Source organism: Phyllosticta capitalensis (assembly GCF_038381095.1).
Source record: "Phyllosticta capitalensis strain CBS 128856 chromosome Unknown BKA78scaffold_4, whole genome shotgun sequence".
NCBI lineage: Eukaryota > Fungi > Ascomycota > Dothideomycetes > Botryosphaeriales > Phyllostictaceae > Phyllosticta > Phyllosticta capitalensis.
In genome coordinates, this window is record NW_027117442.1 from 1,817,736 (window position 1) to 1,837,346 (window position 19,611).

Below are 19,611 nucleotides of genomic sequence, written 5' to 3' on the forward strand. Positions count from 1 at the left end.
ATTCGTAACAAGACCCTCGACCCGTCATCACGCTCGCATTTCACTCGGTCAACTGCAGACCTCGTCTCTTCATGAGTAGGTCAGAGGATCCCCTGGGCTGCCGCATGTGTAGCTGTATGACTGCCATCCCGAGGAGCATTTTACGCAAGAATGCCATGGCGCACACTGAGCATTCTCCGTACAGCCCGTATCGGTGTAAACGGTCACTAGACCAAGTGTTAGTAAGTCGATACTCCAAATTCCGTTCGCGAAAGACATTGAGTCCAAGGTTTCTCAGCGGTCTACGTACTGCTGCACTTGTCTTTGTTCTCTTGGAAATGCAGATTCACGCTGTATACTGCGTTGGTAAACTTGTTGCAAGCGGAATCCTTGGTGTTTGGTTGAACAAGGCCTTGTTCCGCTATTTGAGGTGTGCAGCCAGTGTTGGAGTAGCCGTAAAGCTGCGCCAGGACACCGGCTCGAGCCAGTTGACCTAAACTTGCCAACAGAAGGAGGTTGAAAAGTACGAGCAAGCCCGGTGTGATTTTCGACGTCGAATTCCTCATCTTTGGTGTTGATGGAGTGCGCAAACGAGTGGCGATGAGACGATAGAGGTAAGCAGCAGGATAAGGTAGGAAGGTTATTCCCAAGCCAAATATATATCTTCGCATGGCAAATCAACCGGATGCTTAACGTTGCAGGAAAGGGGTGGCAGAGCAAGCTCATCCCAAGGACGGCAAGGATTCAACACGAAGCCAGACACGACTTTGCAGGACTTGCGCATCGTGTCTCTTCCTCTTTGTTTTTTCTCTCTCCCATCCTCATCTTGTTTGTGGCGACCATTGCTCGACAGGGTCGGAACGTGGCGCGCCCCATCCACGCCCGCCGCTCAGCTGGACACAACCTGCGCTCCTAGCTTTCCGATCACGAAAGACGTCGAGAGCGTTATCCTGGCCAAGCATCACGGCGGCCCGCGTGGGCTAGCTCCTTTTCCGTCCGCAGGCTCCTTCGCTCGCCATCAGCCTAATAAGGCTAACTGTCTTGTTTCTCGTGGCTGCTGATCCCATCGCGCGACGGGTCTTGGCGCGGGACGTTTCAATCCTCGCGTATTGTTTTTAGACTTTTGTTAGGAGAGATAAAATTGGGACGGGTGCGGGCGGATTTCCCGTGTGTGGGATGCGGACGGTTCCTGATCATCAACAACGTCGTAAACAATCCTCCCTATTACCACGCAATCGAGTATCTCTCGTCGACAGCGCAACCGGGGAGTTCCAAGCTCATCTGATTGATGTCCGCGTTGTTGTCTTTGGAGCTCGAATGCCGTTGGCGCTCCGCGGCGCTGGTCCAGATCGGATGCACGGGGAGGAAAGCCGCCGTTGCATGTCCCCGGATGTCTAAGGATGCATGGCATCTGTCTCAACGGCCATCGTCATCATCAGGATTGTCGAGCCCGTCGGTGCTAGTGCTGAGAGAGGGATGACTGGGGGAATTTCTTGCAGCACCCTGTCTCAGTCGTTCTTCGGAGATATTCCCCAGTTTGCTGCAACTCCAACAATTTTTTCAGGTATACTGATAGAGACATGTTGTCATCTATCGCGCTGGACTCCAGAGATCTGAAGATGGTGACGTTTGTGCCGCATGTGACGGTAGCGTTGCATCTTCTACGTCGTAGAGGCGTCATCCACTGTCCGTCATCCGTCAGAAAGCGCCTGACAGAGCCATGAGTGTGTGCAAGAGAAACGGGGAAGGAGGGAGATATCTCACCAAACTGCAAAGCAGTCTGCTCCGTAAGTCAGTGGCCCCTTCGTCGAGCCTTGTTTCCACTCAAGACCGTGTTTCGGAAACACTGCCGCATCAGGAGAATCCAACATCCGCCCTATTCTGTTGTCCAAGCTTCTGGAATGCCCTCTTATTGTCCGGTTGCTATCGAAGCATGCTGGCCACGGCGTCGGCGATTATTTCTTTTGCGCCTGACCTGTGTTTGTACTACGCGCACCGCCTCCTGGCTCCATCCTTCGAAATCTTGCATCCTGTTTGTGCCCAGCTAGCATCACTAATTTGTGGCGGTGTTTGTACGATGAATTAGCCAACGGAAACTCAAAACTGGATTGGGGTCCAGTTCTTGTATAACGGTGAGAGAAGGCGGCGGCTCAGCCGTTGTGTCGCATTTAGGGCTGTTGTTTCTCCAACGTCCTCGTGTGTGACCAGCCTGGCTCTAGAACGTATCTGAGACTCGTCTAAGTATTGAGAGAGCTTCAGCTGGGGATTCGCGTGTCTCGAGCTTGCTCCATCGATTCGAAGGGACACCTTGATTGTGTTAGTCAGTCAGCTTGTAGAGCGAATTGTGGAGTGCGCACTGGAATCGACAGGAAGGGGCTTTGGTCCATTTTTTCAAGCAGGCGACCAGGAAGCTCTATCGGTAGGAAGAGTCTTTTCTTTTTCCTGTATTCGCCTCTTCCGTGCTAGCCCCGAAGCAGCAGTGGGTGAGTAACTTGGAAAATGGACTGATCCTTCTCATTGCTAGATCAAAACTATAATGCTCGAACATGTTTTGACAGGCTGGGTCTCATGTGCGTCTGCGGCGCCAAAGAGTTTGCACTATAGTGATGTTCTGTGTGAGAGTGCTGTTGTAGGAAAGTTAAGAGGTGGATTTCTTCTCCCATCTTGCTCACAACCTCAGGGGCTTGTAAAAGAGATTAATTGCATAAGCTTTGGCTGGCATAATTCGCAACTACTGTCAAAAAAGCGTTCGGGCATGTCATGACGACCACGTTGTGAACGACAAGCTCATCGGATTCAAAAAGCGTAAAGAGCTCCCCCAGGCCCCATCACCAGTCCAGGGGGCATCGAAAGTTGAACTCAAGAATGACCTGCTTACACTTTCTACAGACAAGATCATGACGATCATTGCACTCAAGATTCCTCAAGCTTCAAAGAAATCTCCATCCCCTGCCAAGGGTAAACGGTCAAAGAAGAGCACCTCCCAAGCTCCGTATACGGAAGGCAAGGTCCACGACTCAGGAACCTTCCGTCGCCGGTACGCCCACGAAGGCCGATACACACGCTCAACACAGCAACGAGTCGCAACACAAGAACAGAAGTTGAGCAAAAAGAGTTGAAAATGTGGTTACAACTTTCAGGAAACTGCCCCTGACAGCCCTGGCAGGCGCACTAATTCGCTCCGCCCTTCTAGAACAAACACTTTCCGGGTACAAGCGTCGACCATGTAGTGCAGCCTCAAGTGACTGACAGGTGCACTTCACCCATTACTTTCATCTTTCCCCGCACGACTTACACACCACCGAACGACCCCAACAAGAAAGAGCAAGCAAACCAACACCTGCATCGCCTGACCATCACGCGCCCTCCTGCTGCTCATCCGTAGCATCCACATCAGGATGCAGCGGCATCGAAAGAGCGACGAAAGGGCCAGGCAGTCCCTTCCTCCTTGTGCGCGCATCCATCCATCCGACGGTTCATCTTCCAGCCGCCTTCCTCGCAAGCCTCACACCCGCCGTGACGGTCCCAACGGCACCTGCCTCCCATCATGTCACTCACCTGGCTTCCTCCTTACTCGCCACGCATCGGCTTCGCCGCAGCCACTGCCGCCGCAGCCGTCCGTTGCTACTTGCCCCAGTCAGCCCAGCCCAGCCCAGCCCAGCCCACCGGCTGCAAATGGCATGGTCGTATCGTGTCGAGGACGGGAAGCAGGCGCGGCGCAAGCGGGCAGGTCCAAGGCCAAAGCGGCAAAGCCCGCGGAAACTGCCTCGCCGATTGCCATGATGGCTTCTTTCAGCGCCTGTAGCCGGACGGTGTTTGCCTTAGGCTCAGGCTTTTTGCGTCCAAGTTGCTTGCATGCAGCAAGCAAGTACGTTTGTGTATCGGAACTGAACCGCCGCCGGTTCCCTGAGATGAGAGGTTGGCTGGTGGATAATGGATAGGGCAAAATTGCCTTCGAATCGTAGATACAGGCCGTAGACGGGACGGAATGCGCGGATGGGCAAGTCTTTGATTGAGTGATTCCGCGTAGGAAGAGGTTGGGGCATTTGGCGCTCCTGAACGGACGCTCTTTGCGGGTTTTGGTACGGTCTGCTGCCGGTGAGCGGAGAGATAGCTATACATTAGGAACACAAAGAGCACTCCTTCCATCTAGACATGATTTGTCCTGATGTGTTCAAGGACATCGTCGCTGGACGATGGGGAGCAGTCAAACTCCAGCAGCATTCAGATGACAATGCACCCACAGTCGACATCTGCTGTCAGTGCAAACCGATGAAGTCAAACAGAAGCATGCATCAAGCTTCTCGCTACCAAGCCCATCGCCCGTTGATGGCAAAGCCACAGAGACGCTCTGGTAGAGAATTGCCTCTCAACGCGCAATTCCGCCAGCCTTGTCCTCACTGCTCGTCTCCCTCTCTTAGAAGAGAATCGGCACCTACGTTTGCTGGCGACACTGGAGCCAAGTTTCTCGCGCAACGCCTAAGAGAGCAACAGTCCCGCGCGTGCTTGATTCTCGAGATCTTGCCCACTTGAAAATCCCGAGCGATTGGGAATGTCCGCCCCCGCTGCCACCTACTCGCGCATTGAGTGCTGCATCGAAGCCACCACCACCACGTGGAATCGTATTCGGGTGATGAGCGTGAGGGAGAGGGAGGTAGTTGTATGTACAATACGTGCAATACTTACTAGTGATGTGGGGACGAGCTGCTACAGAGCAGAAGAAGGAGAAGAGAATTCATGAGGCTCCGAAGATTTCCTCCCAGCTCCGCTCTCATCTGCTTGCCCTTGGCGACACCGAACCATCCACGCACCAGCGACCAGGAAGGCAGGCCAGAAGGGTGAGCAAAGGCCAATCGGCGAGGCCGTCCACTCGTCAACCGGTGAATCAGTCAGTAGTCAGTGCATCGGCCGGGGGCCAGCTCCACAGTGCCCAGGACCCGCACTTCATCCGCGTGGTGCGCTCCATGTCATGATGCCAGCTGGGGCCCTGGATGATTCTTTCTGTCTGCTGGCCGTCTGGAATCTGGCACCTGCCTGTCTGCCCGCCTGCCCGCCTGTCCGCCTATCTACTACCTTGCTGCTGGTCCAGCATGGACTCGTCCGGGATGACCAGTTGGGATTCCTTAGGAACCCCAGGCCCGCGCACCTGCGACAGAGCGAGGTGTAGAGAAGCGAGGCCGAGAACAGAGACGCCGTCGTCTGGGCCTCCCAGTGTCCGCGGTCTCGTCGGCCACTCCCTCACCCCTCGTTTTCTCCGCTGTACATCCATACCATGTCCATGCCAGGCCATCCTGAACCTTGTGGTGGTGGTGGTGGTGGTGATGATGGTGGTGTGGAGCACCACCGGTCAAGACTGAAGCGTGTGCTTCTAGTGTTTCGAGCAGGGAATACACGGCCTACAAGGCACGTTTCTTTCGTCCTGGCTAGCATCCAACAGCAAGCTTGCCCCCTAACTGTCACCCCCACCTGACCGCCCCCTGTCTGAAGGCGCTCTGAGATGGCGCCGGCGAATGCGTCAAACGTGAATCGGTGGTGAAAGAAGGAAGCAACTGCAGTGGAAATGTGAATAACACATGAGGTGATGATGGCGTTCCCACTACTGGAGGTACGGATAAGGGGTCCCGGAGAGGTAAAGGGTACAGGGTCTTTGGCGTTGATGATGGCCGCTGATGCGCGCTAGGGTTGCGATTTTGGGTTTGGGTTTTGGTTTGGGTTTCGCCTTTGGGGGAAAGTTGTCTGTGGACAGAGGAAGACAAAAAGAGGAACCCTTGGAGCGGTCAGGATGAACGGTGCATTGCCATGATGTTAAGAAATAGGCAGGTGATGCAGTGTTTGGCTTGAGTTCAGTTTTCGCGTGGTGCATGCTAGGATAGCAAAACGTCACCGCTAAACGTGCCCAGCGATGCGGCGCAATCGCCGCAGCTCTACTCGCTCGTTGCTTCAGGTACGATCGTGGATGTGAGGTGAGTGAATGCTTGAACATCGTATCCCCTCACCTTCTGCTGCAGAGATTCCTCTCCCGTCGATAGCCTACCAATCAGATGGAGAAAAACCTTGGGTACTTACGAGTTGGGCCAACTCACGCATCAATCAGCAGCCTTCCCATGGAAATAGCAGTCGAACATGCGACATTCTAGCAAAGTAACGCCTTGCTGCCTTGGGATGACGCACTGGACTGTCCCTGAGGGGGGACGTCTTCCAGAGTATGCGCCTGAGCCGCACGCATCCGCCTGGGCGATTGTTCCCGGCACCCGCCAGAGGGGACGGGAGACGCACGCAGACGCGTCAATCGCGGTTGCGAAGAAGGATGGGCTGATGCGAGTGTTTGCCGCCAAGTCCAGTAAGCGAAGGTGGCTGGAGACAAAACGCTTGGTTGGGCCAGGCACACGCGCAAAGTCGTCAGGGAGGTGGCCTGCCTGGCCACGATGATGTGTGTTGTTGAGCAGGGGTTTCAGGCCTTCCAGAGGACTTCTCTCCTTCTTCTTCGCGCGGCACGGGACGCGCTGGGGCGTGCAAGGTGCACTTTAGACTCAGGTCGACAACCATGAAGACAGCATGGCTCAAACTATGCGAAATACGATGTCCTCCTCCCAAGGCAAGAATACGAGGCAAGTTGTGGGTGAAGTCGCTCACGTGGAGGAGATGGGTTGTCTGGCGGCCAATAAGTGTCATTTTCGGCGACAGAAAACACAGCGAAACGCACCAGCAGCAACCTCTGACGACATCTCACCATCACCCTCCAACTCGGCGGAGAAATGCCCCGAATCCAGCGACCAAGATGATGGTTGACAGGCATGTTCCGCCCCAGACCCAGCATCAGCGTGGAAAGCCACCAACCTTGCAAGCATCAAGGCACCTCCGACTCCCCGAAATTCAGACGGGGAAATAGATTGAAAAAGCGCGCAGATCACGAGGGAGATGTCCATCCAGGATGGCTGCTCTCGGCGAGCGCACTTGGCTGGCGGGTTTTGCCTAGCTTCCCGCGTGGCTGCAGGGGAGCTCCCTTCAACGAGTGATGGACGTCTGGGGAGGGGGTGGCGGGGCTGGAGGGACAAGCTCGTCCCAGGTGCTTGGGTTGTCGTTTTGACTTGCAAGACTCAAGACCGCACTTTTTGGAGCAATGTTGCTGCGCGAAGGTCTGATGGTGGTGTTGAGCGCGGAGATCAACAGCCTCGCCCAGAGCACGGAGATTGCATGGCTCTTGCAATTTGACCATGTGGCTCGTGACGGGAAATGATGACCTGCCTGGTTTTACCATCCCTTCTCCTCGCGGAACAAAATACATCCTAATCTTGGCACTCGGCCATGACGACGTGCTCCGTGGGGGAGCCGTGGCATCTGTTGCAGTGGTTGAATTTGGTCGCTGCCAGATGCTGCGGAGTTCTTGCCCGTTCAGTAGCGGAAATCCCCATCCTGAATGCAAGAACTATAGCTCATGCATTCGAGCCGTGGACACATGTGTCAAGCTGCTTGTTATCCCTGCAGAGACATGCCTCAGCAAAAGAAGAACCTTGGAGGCGGGATGGACAAATGGATAGCAACTCCAGCAACAAGCAATCTCTCGAGCGGGAAGAATCTCTTGGTGGTAAGCCCAAAGTGATCCTGCATTCGGATAGTCGTCCGTCCGCTTGGAGGACCATGACATGGACGGAGGTCGCATGGCACAAGTGTGCCTCCAAGCAAAAGAAGTTGTGCACCATCAGATCAGACTTGCACAAGGACAGACCTTGACAGAGGGCATCATCTCCAGCGCTTTCAAGGACTGACGAGTCTTGACTCTTTTCTTCTGAAGCGTGGGCGCAAAGAGATGAGGGCACGTAATGCACGGGCAGCGGCTCCCTTTGACGGCGTTCCAGCGCTCTGAGATCACCTTGATACGAGAAATATCCTCTCAGAGTTGAGACAAGCTGGACAGAACAGCGAGAGGAGTATGATCTGACTACAGTGCATGATCTAAAACACCTCTGTCTTGAAGCGATGACAAGAGTTACCATGATGGCTCTTAACGACGATGAGATAGAGTTTCGGATGATGGACAGATCAGGGCAGCTTTCCTCATGCGCGAAGTGCCTATATCGGAAGGTGGTGTGTAATTTCTGGAGCGTAAAGCGTGCCGAGTGGACCGGCCGACAAAAGATCAGTCGTCCGGTCAGGCAAGGGCATCGGTCCAACGCCCCTTTTAGAAAGACCATTATGACGTCTCGTACAGGGCCATCACCGCGCTATCGTTCGTGCGGTGGGGTTGGAGGTCGAGGGGCATCAGAAAACACCAGAGGGGACGCGGCATGCGGCACAGGATGAGCATGATTTGCCGTGCGCTGTGACCTCTCTTCGCTTTGCTCTGACTGTTGAGAGAGCCCTGCGTACTCGGACCCGGGAGAATCGCCGGAAAATCACGCCGATGGATGGGGCGCTCCGCGACGCAAATCCTCATCTTTTGTGGTTCCCGGCGCCGATGTCCCGGTCAACAGCATGAAATCTGAGGGTGCTGAGAATGGCCGGCCTTCGCTTCCTCGAACACGGCAGCGGACATGCGGTTGGCCAGGGGTGAGGACTTTGAGGAGGTGCCATTGGCAGACGAGAGAAACTTGGGAAGCCCTATGATGATAGGCCGAGGATTCCAACAGGTGGGTGGTTGACAACTCAGAGACTGGGTGCACAAGGGTTGCGGCTGAAATCAGGCCGTTGAAGCATGGGCTGCGCTTAGCATCAGCAAAACGGGATAGGCTGAGGGGTGAGATGTTCACCGCATGTCTTGCTTCAGAGGCACTTCGTGAAGAGAGATTCGTAGGCTGAGCACTTCCTGACTCGAGCCATCCGAGGCCGACTGGGGGCCAGCCGGCTTGTCAAATCGAAGATCGCCTCTGGCATTCAAGGGTCATCTACCACGTGCCATCTCTGTGCACTGAGCGCCCGGCAAATAGCGTAGCGATGCGAAAGACGGTGAAGGGACGGCTCGTTTGACAGAGTCAGTATTCGCTGCACGACAAGAGCGCATCGCTTGCGGTCGACGAGTGAGGATGAAACGCTACAGCCGTAGTGACCGCCTGACTGAAACCCCAGGCGGGCTTTCCGCGTGGGGGGATGAGCGGGAGATGGTCATATTAGGTATGATTATGTAGCGATGTTCGATGATCGATGGGACCAGTACACCTCTGACCGCACGCTGTGCCTGTCGCGGGCGACATTCCAGATGGGTTTTTGATGGGCACAAAGAGGGATAGAGCTAGTAGAATGGTTGTCCAAAAGGGGGGCTGCTCGAGTCGAGTAGGTGCATGGATCACATCGTTTTTGTGCTCGAACTCGAGGTAGCGGTACCGTACAGTACATATCGTTAAGCGCATGCATGGACTGCCTTCGGACGCAGATGCAAGACAGGCCAGTTTCATAGACCGAGTCCCGCCTCCTGTGAATGGCAAGTCGTAAGAGGGAAATGGCCGTTGTTCTCGGGGAAGCATGCCAGCTCTCCTAGTGGACTTTCTGGGAGCGTTCCCAAGCCTCCATGATCAACAGCACCACGCTCTATTCGGAGATGACGACTCATTCTTTGTTGAGTCTGGCGCAGATCATTACGCAAGGTGTTGCAGGCGGCTGGGGATTTTCCGGAGATGCAACTTCAGCCCTGGCGACGTCGCTTTTCAGGCGAGGGAGCGGCCCGATAGCATCAACCGGTAACATTGTGCATGGCCGAGCCTTGAGATGTCGACCTGCTGCGGACATCAAGGAGGTCCATCGCTTCGGAATGTAAGATTTCACGCTGCTTCGGCGTAGATAGCGAATGAGCCGGCTGGCGTGGGCGAATGGAGCGCGGTGATTCTGATGACCTTGGCGATGGGCTTCACTCGTCGCAAATGCTGCCAATGACATGGAAAACCGGGAACTCGATGGCGCTTGCTGCTTTCATTTGCTCGGCTCGCCTTGCGGACACACGCCCGAAAGACAGGGGAATTTTTCGAGAGAGCCAATGAGGTCCAGGACGTGCTCAGGGGTGAGAAAATCATGAGCAAGATGAAGTATGATCTCAGCGAGGGATTTGCGCAACCCCAGGGCACGCAGTGCGTCGTTGGATGGGAATGGTGTAGCCTCCGTCAATGAAATGGTGCGAGGTCGGGCGATGCCTCTCGGAAAGCAAGACGAGTGGTCGTGTGGATGTGATCGGTTTTTTCCTTTGCCTTGCAGCGTTGACATGCGGCGGGCAAGCCCAACACGTCGCCGTCGACTCCACATCTAGTCGGGAGAAGATCGACTGCGGCTGCCCTCGGATACTACCCGTGCCACAGTCGTAGTAAAATTCAACGTCAAGTGATCTGACACTAGCACGCAGGGCGGCACATTACCTCGGATCTCGACAAGCATTGGTTGTTTCAAAGAGGCAAAACTCAAAAGTGACCTTCTCGCAAAGGATGACGGGCGCCTGCAGAGACGCTTTGGCGACGTGCGCTCAGGAACACGCAAGACGATGGCAGGCCTTCTCTTCTTTCGTCGTCAGGGATGTCCGCTGTGCCGCCAGAGACCGAAGGTCGCGTCTGGCGGGCTGACGAAGGATCTACAACAGCCGCGACCTGGCAAATTTGCGAGCGCGCGGCTCATTGGCTGAAAAAGGAAGAAACCCCATGTGCGGATTACAGCACGTCGTCTTGGCTGCCCGGCGTTCAGGATACAGTTATCCGATAATCAACCCATTTTCGACCACCCATGCTAAGCGACTCGTTCGAAACAATAGACCACATTTACAGCTTCGAAGAAACAGCTGCAGGGTGAGGACTGCCTGGGAGAGCAGCACGCGCATGATGCCGCATGGATGACTTTGTTTGGATCTAGGGGTCATCGTGGAGGGTTCGCTCCACCAAGGGTGATCCATTGGGCCATGCGCTTACCGGCATGCAGCGGCAAGCACTGAGCGTTCAGAAGCTTCAACACAGAGGAGAGATGTGAGCTGGCCTTGGCTCATATTTTGATGTTCGTGATTTGCGCCAGTCGATGAAGCAGAAAAGGGCAGGATCGCTCCCCAGAAAATAGCCCGGTCAAAGGTGAAACAGAAATTCAAAAATCCACGGGAATAAATGAAACCATCGAGTCAAAGCACATTTGACAGTACGAGTTGCAACAGGATTCGGATTTCCACGTCGGCACGACTGTTTATTCTCACATAGCTGTCGCAGGGTCGCAAGTCGCTACAGGTCGCTCTTCACCGCTCCTGCATAGTCGGGTACCGTGGCAGGCGCAGCATGGTCACGGGGCGAATGATCTGACAGATTGCTCATGGGTAAAGGAGCTGGCCGCTGACGGACATGGCACCGACTCAGTTAGGGCCGACTGCAGAGTGAAATGTGTCAATATCACGGGCGTGAGTTGAGGCCCTGGTCCCAGACGAATCTCCCAGGTTTTGTGCGCAACCATCCCGTGTAATGCAGATCAGCCGAGGAAGTGCCCCTGATCCCGAGCCGTTGCTTCGGGGGTGCGAGCGGGACAGTTGACAAGGCTTCCCGTGCACCACACTGCAGTGTTTCGCTGAGCGAAGCTCCAAGATCAGAGCTAGCGACCGCTGCTTCCCGCAGGCGGCAGCGATCTTGATGGAGCGTGATCTCATCTGCACAAGGAATGTCGAGCCCTTCCGTGTCGATGCCGCAAAGACGAGAAGAAAGATGGTCTGGTCATGGGCGCAGAAACCGCGACCCTTTTTCCACGCCTCGGCGACGCCAAGCAAGCGACCAACTTTGAGCGACATGGGCCCCAGTGCCGCGTTCCTTGACGAAGATCTGTCATGGTAGCCAAGGGTCCCTCTTCAGAGCATCTGGCGAAGCTTTCGATGGAGGCGTGCCCCTTGATCAGACGAGAAGATTCGTGTAGAGGTGCAGAGCAGCAATGGATCGAGCCGCGGAGGGAGCCGTCGCAGTCGAAGAAGGGTGATGCTGCGACAAGATGGGAGCGGGCAGGCGCTCGGCGCAAGGCCGGCCGGCGGACAGTCGTCGTCACTACTCAGCAGGCGATGGCTTGGCTCAGGGACATCTGACGAGTCGACGGACAAATGAAAGACGATGCAGAAGCCGGGAGGCCTGATCGGGGACCTTGGTGCGTGGTGAGCGAGGCGAGGCGAAGTGAGCAGCGAGTGGAAGAGGCGTGCGGTGAGATGCAGACAAGCGCGATAGACCAAGGCAGCACGTGGAAGATGAGTTTGTTGCTCATTTCACGGTGGATGATGGTCGCGGGCAGACGGAGAGTGGGGTGGAGTTGGTGGACGAGTCAGGGCGGCACAAGAGGGGTGCACAAAAGTTTCTCGAAGGCTTCGCCAAGTCTTCGCTGGAGCTTCGACGGATCTGTCGATCGACGGTACGACCGCCCGTCGCAACCTCAGCTGGCTGCACTCGCACTGCACACTGCACACGACGCGCGCGTGGGAGGACGGCCTCTCTCATTACATGTAGCATCCCGCATCTGCATCCCATCCGCATCCAGCTCGGCAGTGTGGGTGATGGACGACAACGACGCCCAATTTCCCGACGGGGTGGCTCGCCATGCTCTTGGCTGGCGACATCCTGGCTCCATGTGCCGCTCGCGCCCGCCACGGCGGACGTGTGACTGCGAGAATGAGCGCTCAAGCTGCGACGAGCTGATGGGCGATCCTCCACACGTACAGGGCTTGGTGCAACGGAACGGGTGAGCCGTGGCAGCTGGAGCGATCAGGGTCTATCGCGGAGAGGGAAGCAGATGACATGGTGAAGACCGAGATTAACGTGAATAGGTACTGTATTGCTGCACCCACGGCCAGAAGAGGAACGAGGGCTGCTTAAGCGAAGTGGTGCGAGTTGATCAGTGGGCAACGTGGCTCCAGGGTTCACCAGGAAAAAGAGAAAAAAGGAAAGAAAGAAAAGTGAAACGTATTTGACAAGACGACGACGACGGGAGGGATGGCTCTGGCAGAGTCCCTTGCAGTCCACCACCATTCCACGAGAAGAATTTACCCGCCGGTCTACCTACGCGATCTGCAGTGCGTCAAGGGCCGGTCCTGGGACTGCACGCCTCATTCCCCGAACGGTTCGATAGCCGGCGCAATATAGATGGGCGTCCAGGGTGTAGGCTGGCCCGCGCGGTGGATCCCCGCCCAGCAGGCTCGAGTCGCAATCTGCATTACCGTTGCCCATGGAAGGGTTGTGAAGACGAGGGCACAGGCGCTCTCCAGATAATAACGGCCCGCCTCGTCAACGGTGGATCCTCTCAGGTTGACTGCCAGGGTTTCCTGCTCGACCCACCCTGCCGGCGACGTGGAGCATATTCAATGCCCGCCCTGGCACCTGGCCCAAGCCGCCCACTCGCAGCCCTCAGCCCTCTCTCTCTGCCAGGTCCCTCGGCCCTCTCTCTATAAACTTCCATTCCTTTCCCCATCCTCGTCCGTCGCACTCACGTCTACTACTCCACCCCATCGTACACGCTGCCAGGCGATGCAATTGTCGACTATGGTCCACGGCACAGGGAGGGACAGCCGTCTCGAGGCATCCGACTTTTACCAGAGGCAGCAACCTCAACACCACTACTACCACCCCCAGCGTGTCCACCATCAACCCACCCAAGACGTGGCCCCGGACTACGTCCAACAAGTCTATCAACCCCACCACCACTTCAAACACCAAGTCTACCAAGCCGCCCCCCAGTCGCCTCCCTCACCGCCCGTGGAGGAGCCGGCCAACAAGCCGTCCTTGCCCTCGATATCGAGCCTGCTGGGTATCGCCGACGGCGACCAACAGCAGCAGCAGCTCTCTTCCCAAGATTCTGGTAGGTGTCAAATCCCCCCTGTCTTTACCGCCGAGCCGCCGACCGACGCGAACCCCTCGCCACTCCACCACGACGCATCATAAATTGACATTATGTTTCTCCCCAGGTGCACCTTCTCAACAAGCTTCGCCGAGTCAGCAGCAGCCTCCACCCCAGCAGCAGCAACAGCAGCAATCGCAACCGCAGCCGCAACAACCTCAGGCGCCGCAGCAGCAACCGCCACCGCCTCAGCATCTTCACCAGGCGCAGCGGCCTCACCAGCATCAAGTCGTGGCCCCGCAACCTGAGAATCGTCCCGACCAGGCTCAGCCAGCATACGGCCCTACGATCGTGAGCCACCCCAGAATGACTTTGCCGCCAACGCCTCCCATGCGGCCGGACTCCGTCATTGACGGGAACCAGTCTCCTTCGACGTCCTCGCAATCCTCTGTTCCGCAACAGACCCCATACTACCTGGGTCAGTCGATCAACAACATGGAACCGCACCAGCAGCGCCAGCCGATTCCTACGACAGCCAGCATGCCTCAGCACCGCGCTTCGCTTCCGCCTCAACACCCCGCCTCCCCTTACGCGACCTCTCCCTACGCCACGTCTCCTTATGCATCGTCTCCAGGCGCAGCCCCGGTTGGCACCTTTGCATACCCTCCGGAGCAAGCGGCCATGTACGGCTCCCCAGCTGTTTACGGTCAAAGGCCTCTGCCTTCAAACTTCCCGCCTCCGCCTGTGCCAGTCTCGGTACCAGCTTCGCAACCGGGTAACCCGAATCCATGGCAGCACCACCACTACATTGGCGCGTCTAGCGCTGCTGCATTCCCTCAGCCCCAGGACCGCTACATCTGTCAGACGTGCAACAAGGCCTTCTCGCGGCCCAGCAGCCTTCGAATTCACAGTCACAGCCACACGGGCGAAAAGCCCTTCAAGTGCCCTCACCCGAACTGTGGCAAGGCTTTCAGCGTTCGCAGCAACATGAAGCGTCATGAGCGTGGCTGCCACGCGACCGCAAGCCCGTCCACCCATGGCTCATGATGAATGTCTGGCTGGACACGGTCCAAGTCGAATGCTACCATGGTCGCCCAAGACACTGTGGCGGATCATGTCAATGCGACACGGCTGAGATGTGCAAGAAGTTGCCATCTCGAAGCTCGCTGCGCCTCGGACCGCTGACGTGGGCACTCACGTCAAGCTCACTTGGTGCGAGGTCGACTCGATGGGGAGGAAAAAACACAGGCTGTCAGCAAGAGCTGAAGCCGAACTGGGCACGACAGTGGCGAGACGCCCAGCCACCCAGTATGTAACGGCCGCTATTCTTCCAACCGTTCTATACCACTTGCATTTGGGCAAATCGGCGTTTGTGTTTTCTGAATGGCGTTCGAGCAAGTAGTCGACTTTCCCCATTTGTTATTTACATGTATTGCTCTACAAGTTTCTGCATGGAAGAGGCGTCTACAGGGAGGAGGGACGAAGTGCACTCGCTTTAGCTTTCCTACAGTTGTTACGGGGCCAAAAGGGTCAATGGGGAATTGGGATGGGGAAGGGAAAATCAAGGAGCAGCAGAGGAGCAGCAGTGGCGGGATGCATTCCACAAGATGGTCACGTTTCATTAGCATGGCAAGCTTGTTGTAGTATAGGCCGACCACGTTGGCAGGTCAGGGGCGCACCAAGCGTCGATGACCAGACAGACTAGCTACTCGAGCAGAATCGAATGGCGAATCAATGACAGCAGAGCAACGTCACGGGCGGCAGGGCAGTGGTGATGATCTGGCAGGAGAGGTGGAGCGAGGACGGCGGACAGGACAATGAAGGCAAACCGAAGGGTTGATGGAGAATGGCCAAGGTGGGAGGTCGCTTCACCGCCCCGTGGAGGGGCGAAGCCATGACGAATGATTTGCGCGCGATCACCGGCGCCTGCATTGAGCCTCCCCACTCTTTGGACCTCAACAACCCAGGAAGCGGCTGCAGGGTCATGGCAGAGGCACCCATGTACGAGTCACGAATGTGAAGTGATTGTTGGAAAAGACGAGAAAGCAGAGATTCAGACGGTAGAGGACGACAGAAAATGCGCCGCCTCAGCAAATCAGAAAAATTCTTGCAAGCGATCGACGCGGCGGGCACGCACGATCCGCCGGCAGGCGGCTTCGGGAACGACTCGGCTGGCGGGAGACGCGCCAATCAGCGCAGCCGTGACGTCGTCTCGCTTGGCCTAGCTTCGTCCGCGCCCCCTGGCTCACGCCCATGGACCCCCTGACATGGCATTTTGTTTCCCTCAAAACATTTCCCAGAGGTGAAAACTTCAGCAATCACTTGTCTCGCCGCGCCGCCGGTCAGACATCAACCCTCGTCGTCTTGTTGTTGTTGCAGCCGGTCACGGAGCTGATGCTGATGCGAGTTGGGACAGACCCTCACTCCCGGAGACCACGTCCCCACGTCCTTTCCCCTCCCCGTCCTCTCCACCAAGCCCGACCATCGTGACCACCTTTGCGACCACCCTCTTCCTCCTCATCCTCCCCGCCGCCACCGGTCGTCGCACATGTTGCTTGCTTGGGCTAGCGACCACGGACGAGCCGACACCACCATCAGATCAGCCGTCCACCAACCACACGCCCACATGGCGGATATCTCGTTCCGTCGACGTCTCCTTCCCGTCGGCAGCGCACACAAAAAGCAATTACCAAATTATCAATCGCGCTGATCAACCGGCCAACGTGCTCGGCCATCAGTCACACACTGGCAAGTAGATCTGCGTAGGTGGCTCCGGTCAAGTTACAACCCATTTTCCTAGTTTGCCCAATTCCCGCCTAATCCTTCTTCCCTTGGAGCAATGCGACAACCAAGTAAACCACCTTTTTGTCTCTCTTTTCTTTTGTTGTCTTCTCGTTTCTTGCTGCCGAGCTGCTTGCAACCGCCGACCTGACCTCATCTGATCTGCGGCTTCTCCGCCCACTCCTTTGTACCACGTCTGGCACGCTTCGCACGCCTTTTCCTGCCAAGCCAGTGCGAGCCACTCCGGACGCCACCACGCGTGCTGTGCCCGGGGCGGCGACCTAACCTAACAGAAGGGATGTGGACGCCCGTTCGACGCCCACACCGGCGCATCATCCGAGCATACGAAAATCCCAATGCAAGGCTTCCGCCGGCAAACCCGCCCGTTCGGTGCCCGGCTCGTTTCTCTCGTCACAGCAAAACTTGAAACAGAGAGAGCGCTGATGAGATGATGCCGATGATGACTCTTTGGTTGAGTTGATCGCGCGCTCGCTCGCTCGGAATCTGGGTACCTTGTCCAATGGCCCGACCGCGCTTCGACAACCAGGCATGAGCATGATGAGCAGCGGATGCGGAGATGAAGGCCGAGTTACCTATCGCGCGCCAGCCAGCGCGCCTCTCTCTCATTTCAGACAGGACAGGAGAACAGCGACACGGGGGATGTGTGTGCCCGCTTGCTTGCTTGTTGGCGCCGTTGTCATGCTCGCGCCGAAACGCACGCCCGCACAGCGCATCCATCAGCAGCCATATATGCTACGACATCAGAGAGTAGCGAGGAGCACGAACGCCACGCTACCTCCCTGTGTACCTGCTCGCCTACCTGCCATGCCATGCCTATGCGGTGTCGAGCAGTGCGCCGAAACGCGGGTACAGACGTCCGTCCGTCTGTCGGCAACGTGATGTATGTGATGGCCAAGGGGCCCGGCCTAGCCCAACCAGGGACCAACATTTCCACCGTACACAAGCGCGCGTGAAGGCCCTCGGCCTTGTTTCTGGATCCATAGAATGATGCGGCTGGCCGGCGGTTGGCCTGACGCGATGGAAACATGAAGTCGTTGTACAGAACCAGCTCCAGCCATCACCAACAAGGGTTCAAACGACCTTCTACAACCCATGGGCTAGGGCGGTACCTGTGGTGCTAGTTAGCGACGGGAGCGGAAGCCGTCTTGAAACTGCCGCGCCTTCAGAAACGCCGTTGCGAGTTTCACACCACCCCGACGCATGGATTTGGAGCGAGCGAGCGAGCCATGGGACCGACCTGCCGCACGCCAACGCCAGCGGAGGCTAGGGACGTTGGTGCGTTGAGCCAGCCGGCCGTTGACAGCCGGCGGACGGGCACTACAGCTAGCTTCCTTTTTCTTGTGCCTGCCAAAAGAAGGGGCGAAGGATCTTTGACAAGCTGGGAGCTGCTTGCTTGTCAACAAAAAGATCATCGCTTCAGCTACATGTAGCCAAGACCCTTAGTAGCCTAGCCCCAAAGGAAAAAAACGACGACGAGATGATGACGTCATTCCATTTTCTCTTTTTCTCCCCCTTCTAGCCCGAAATGGTTTTTGTTGGGCGCAACCCAGCAGCCGTTTGATTCTGCCACCGCCTTTCACGATACCTGCACTAAAATCGAACCCGCAAGCGGCGGACATCCGGAACAGCATCCGGGCGGCAGGGAGGCAGGCATGACGAGACGGGGAATCCGATCGATGACTCGCGGACGGACGACTCGCGAGCAGCAGCGGGCAGATAGATTACCTCGATACATACCCTGCCCGGTGGGATGCGAGATGAACGATGGGCAAGCACGTCCGTCCAGCGATATGCCCGAGCGGCACAGCAAGCAATCGAGAGCGGGCATGGCAAAAAAGATGTGCGTGTTGTGCACAGTCGGTGCGTGCGTGCGTTCCTTGCGCGGCGTTGGACGCGGCGGCGGCGGCGCGGCGGAGCGGAGCTTTTCTTCCTTGTTGAATTATTTGTGGTCTGTGGAAAGCAGAAAAAAAATGCCCGCTTTGCTGCCCGCCGCCCGGATCATCGTCCCACCTTTTGTCTCACTCTCTCCGCGCGATGCACCGCTGCTGCTCCACCGACTCGACGTCGAGCGGCGCAAACGTCGTCGTGTCGAGTGTTGGGATCTGGGCTGACTTGGACTGGTGGGAGGGGGGTCGTGTTGGTTGTCGACGTGGTCGACTGCTGGCCGTGAGATGTGGCAGGGCAGGGGGGTGCAACACGAGAAGAGGCCGACGACAACGACGACGACGACAACGGCAAAAAGGCGCGGCCAGGTTGACAAATGAATGCGTGTCTTGTTGATGGTTGAACCATGGTGGTCAGATATGGATGATGCATCATCGTCTGGACCGCCTAGTACCTGCCTAGATACGCATCTCTCCCCCTGCGGCAAGTCAGCAATAATGGGATGAAGTCGAAGATGAGACGGAGGACGTAGGTACCAACATTTCCCTTCCCTTACTCTCTCCATCCTCCTCCATCCCCACGCACACCCGCCAGCCCAGCTGCTGTTGTGGGGAAGGGACCAGAAATGACCGACGCCCCCCCCCCCCCCCCCCCCCCCCAAACGAGTCGACGAGTCGCGCACCACCCCCCTTCCATCCAAAACGGGGGGGGGGGGGGGCAGCAGGAACATGATGCATCATTCGATGATCGCCCTCAGCCCAAACGGCCAACACGCGAGCAAACGACAGTGTCAGTGGTAGCCCGTGTGCCCACTACGGGATACTCCTCCTCTCTGTGGTGACCGGCGCGTCGGGTCATGGCAAAAGAGCGGTGTGCAAAAGGGACCTACCTCCCTCAGCATCACCATCATCCAAGAGCTCAGACTCGCCAGTCCAGAACAGTCCGGGTCGTGGGTGGGTGTCGTGGCGGCCATTGTCCGTGTGGGTGTACAAGCGGAGAGGAGAGGAGAGGAGAGCAGGAAAAAGGGCTGTGACGATTTGCCCGTGTGTGGTGGTGGTGTCTGTCGCCCACCACCAACCACCATTTGTCGTCGCCCGCCATCCACATTGCCTCTGGATGGATTGGTGGTTCTCTGTCTTGCCTTGCCTTGCCTTGCTTGACGTACTGCGCCGTGTCTATCTACACACAGTGACGGCG

At 56.8% G+C, this 19,611-nt stretch overlaps 4 protein-coding genes across 4 annotated transcripts; 1 reads left to right on the forward strand and 3 right to left on the reverse strand.

Moving 5' to 3' along the window:
- The first annotated feature begins 13,084 nt into the window (after nt 1-13,084).
- Nucleotides 13,085-14,913, forward strand: BKA78DRAFT_120179 (uncharacterized protein). The gene is made up of 2 exons (XM_066882414.1): nt 13,085-13,749; nt 13,856-14,913. Exons 1-2 carry the CDS (start codon nt 13,419-13,421, stop codon nt 14,773-14,775), a joined length of 1,251 nt encoding a protein of 416 aa, XP_066745597.1. The 5' UTR covers nt 13,085-13,418; the 3' UTR covers nt 14,776-14,913.
- On the reverse strand, nt 14,914-15,493 carry BKA78DRAFT_120171 (uncharacterized protein). Its single transcript, XM_066882413.1, has one exon. The coding sequence runs from the start codon at nt 15,354-15,356 to the stop codon at nt 15,051-15,053; it is 306 nt and encodes a 101-aa protein (XP_066745598.1). The 5' UTR covers nt 15,357-15,493; the 3' UTR covers nt 14,914-15,050.
- Nucleotides 15,494-18,451: 2,958 nt separating this feature from the next.
- Nucleotides 18,452-19,072, reverse strand: BKA78DRAFT_311958 (uncharacterized protein). The gene has a single exon (XM_066888259.1). The coding sequence runs from the start codon at nt 18,977-18,979 to the stop codon at nt 18,470-18,472; it is 510 nt and encodes a 169-aa protein (XP_066745599.1). The 5' UTR covers nt 18,980-19,072; the 3' UTR covers nt 18,452-18,469.
- Nucleotides 19,054-19,520, reverse strand: BKA78DRAFT_311960 (uncharacterized protein; the record flags this gene model as incomplete). Its single annotated transcript, XM_066888260.1, is given in 3 exon segments — nt 19,054-19,076; nt 19,087-19,088; nt 19,118-19,520. A coding segment is annotated over 1 exon segment (270 nt), but the record flags the coding sequence as incomplete, so codon positions are not given.
- Nucleotides 19,521-19,611: the final 91 nt, after the last annotated feature.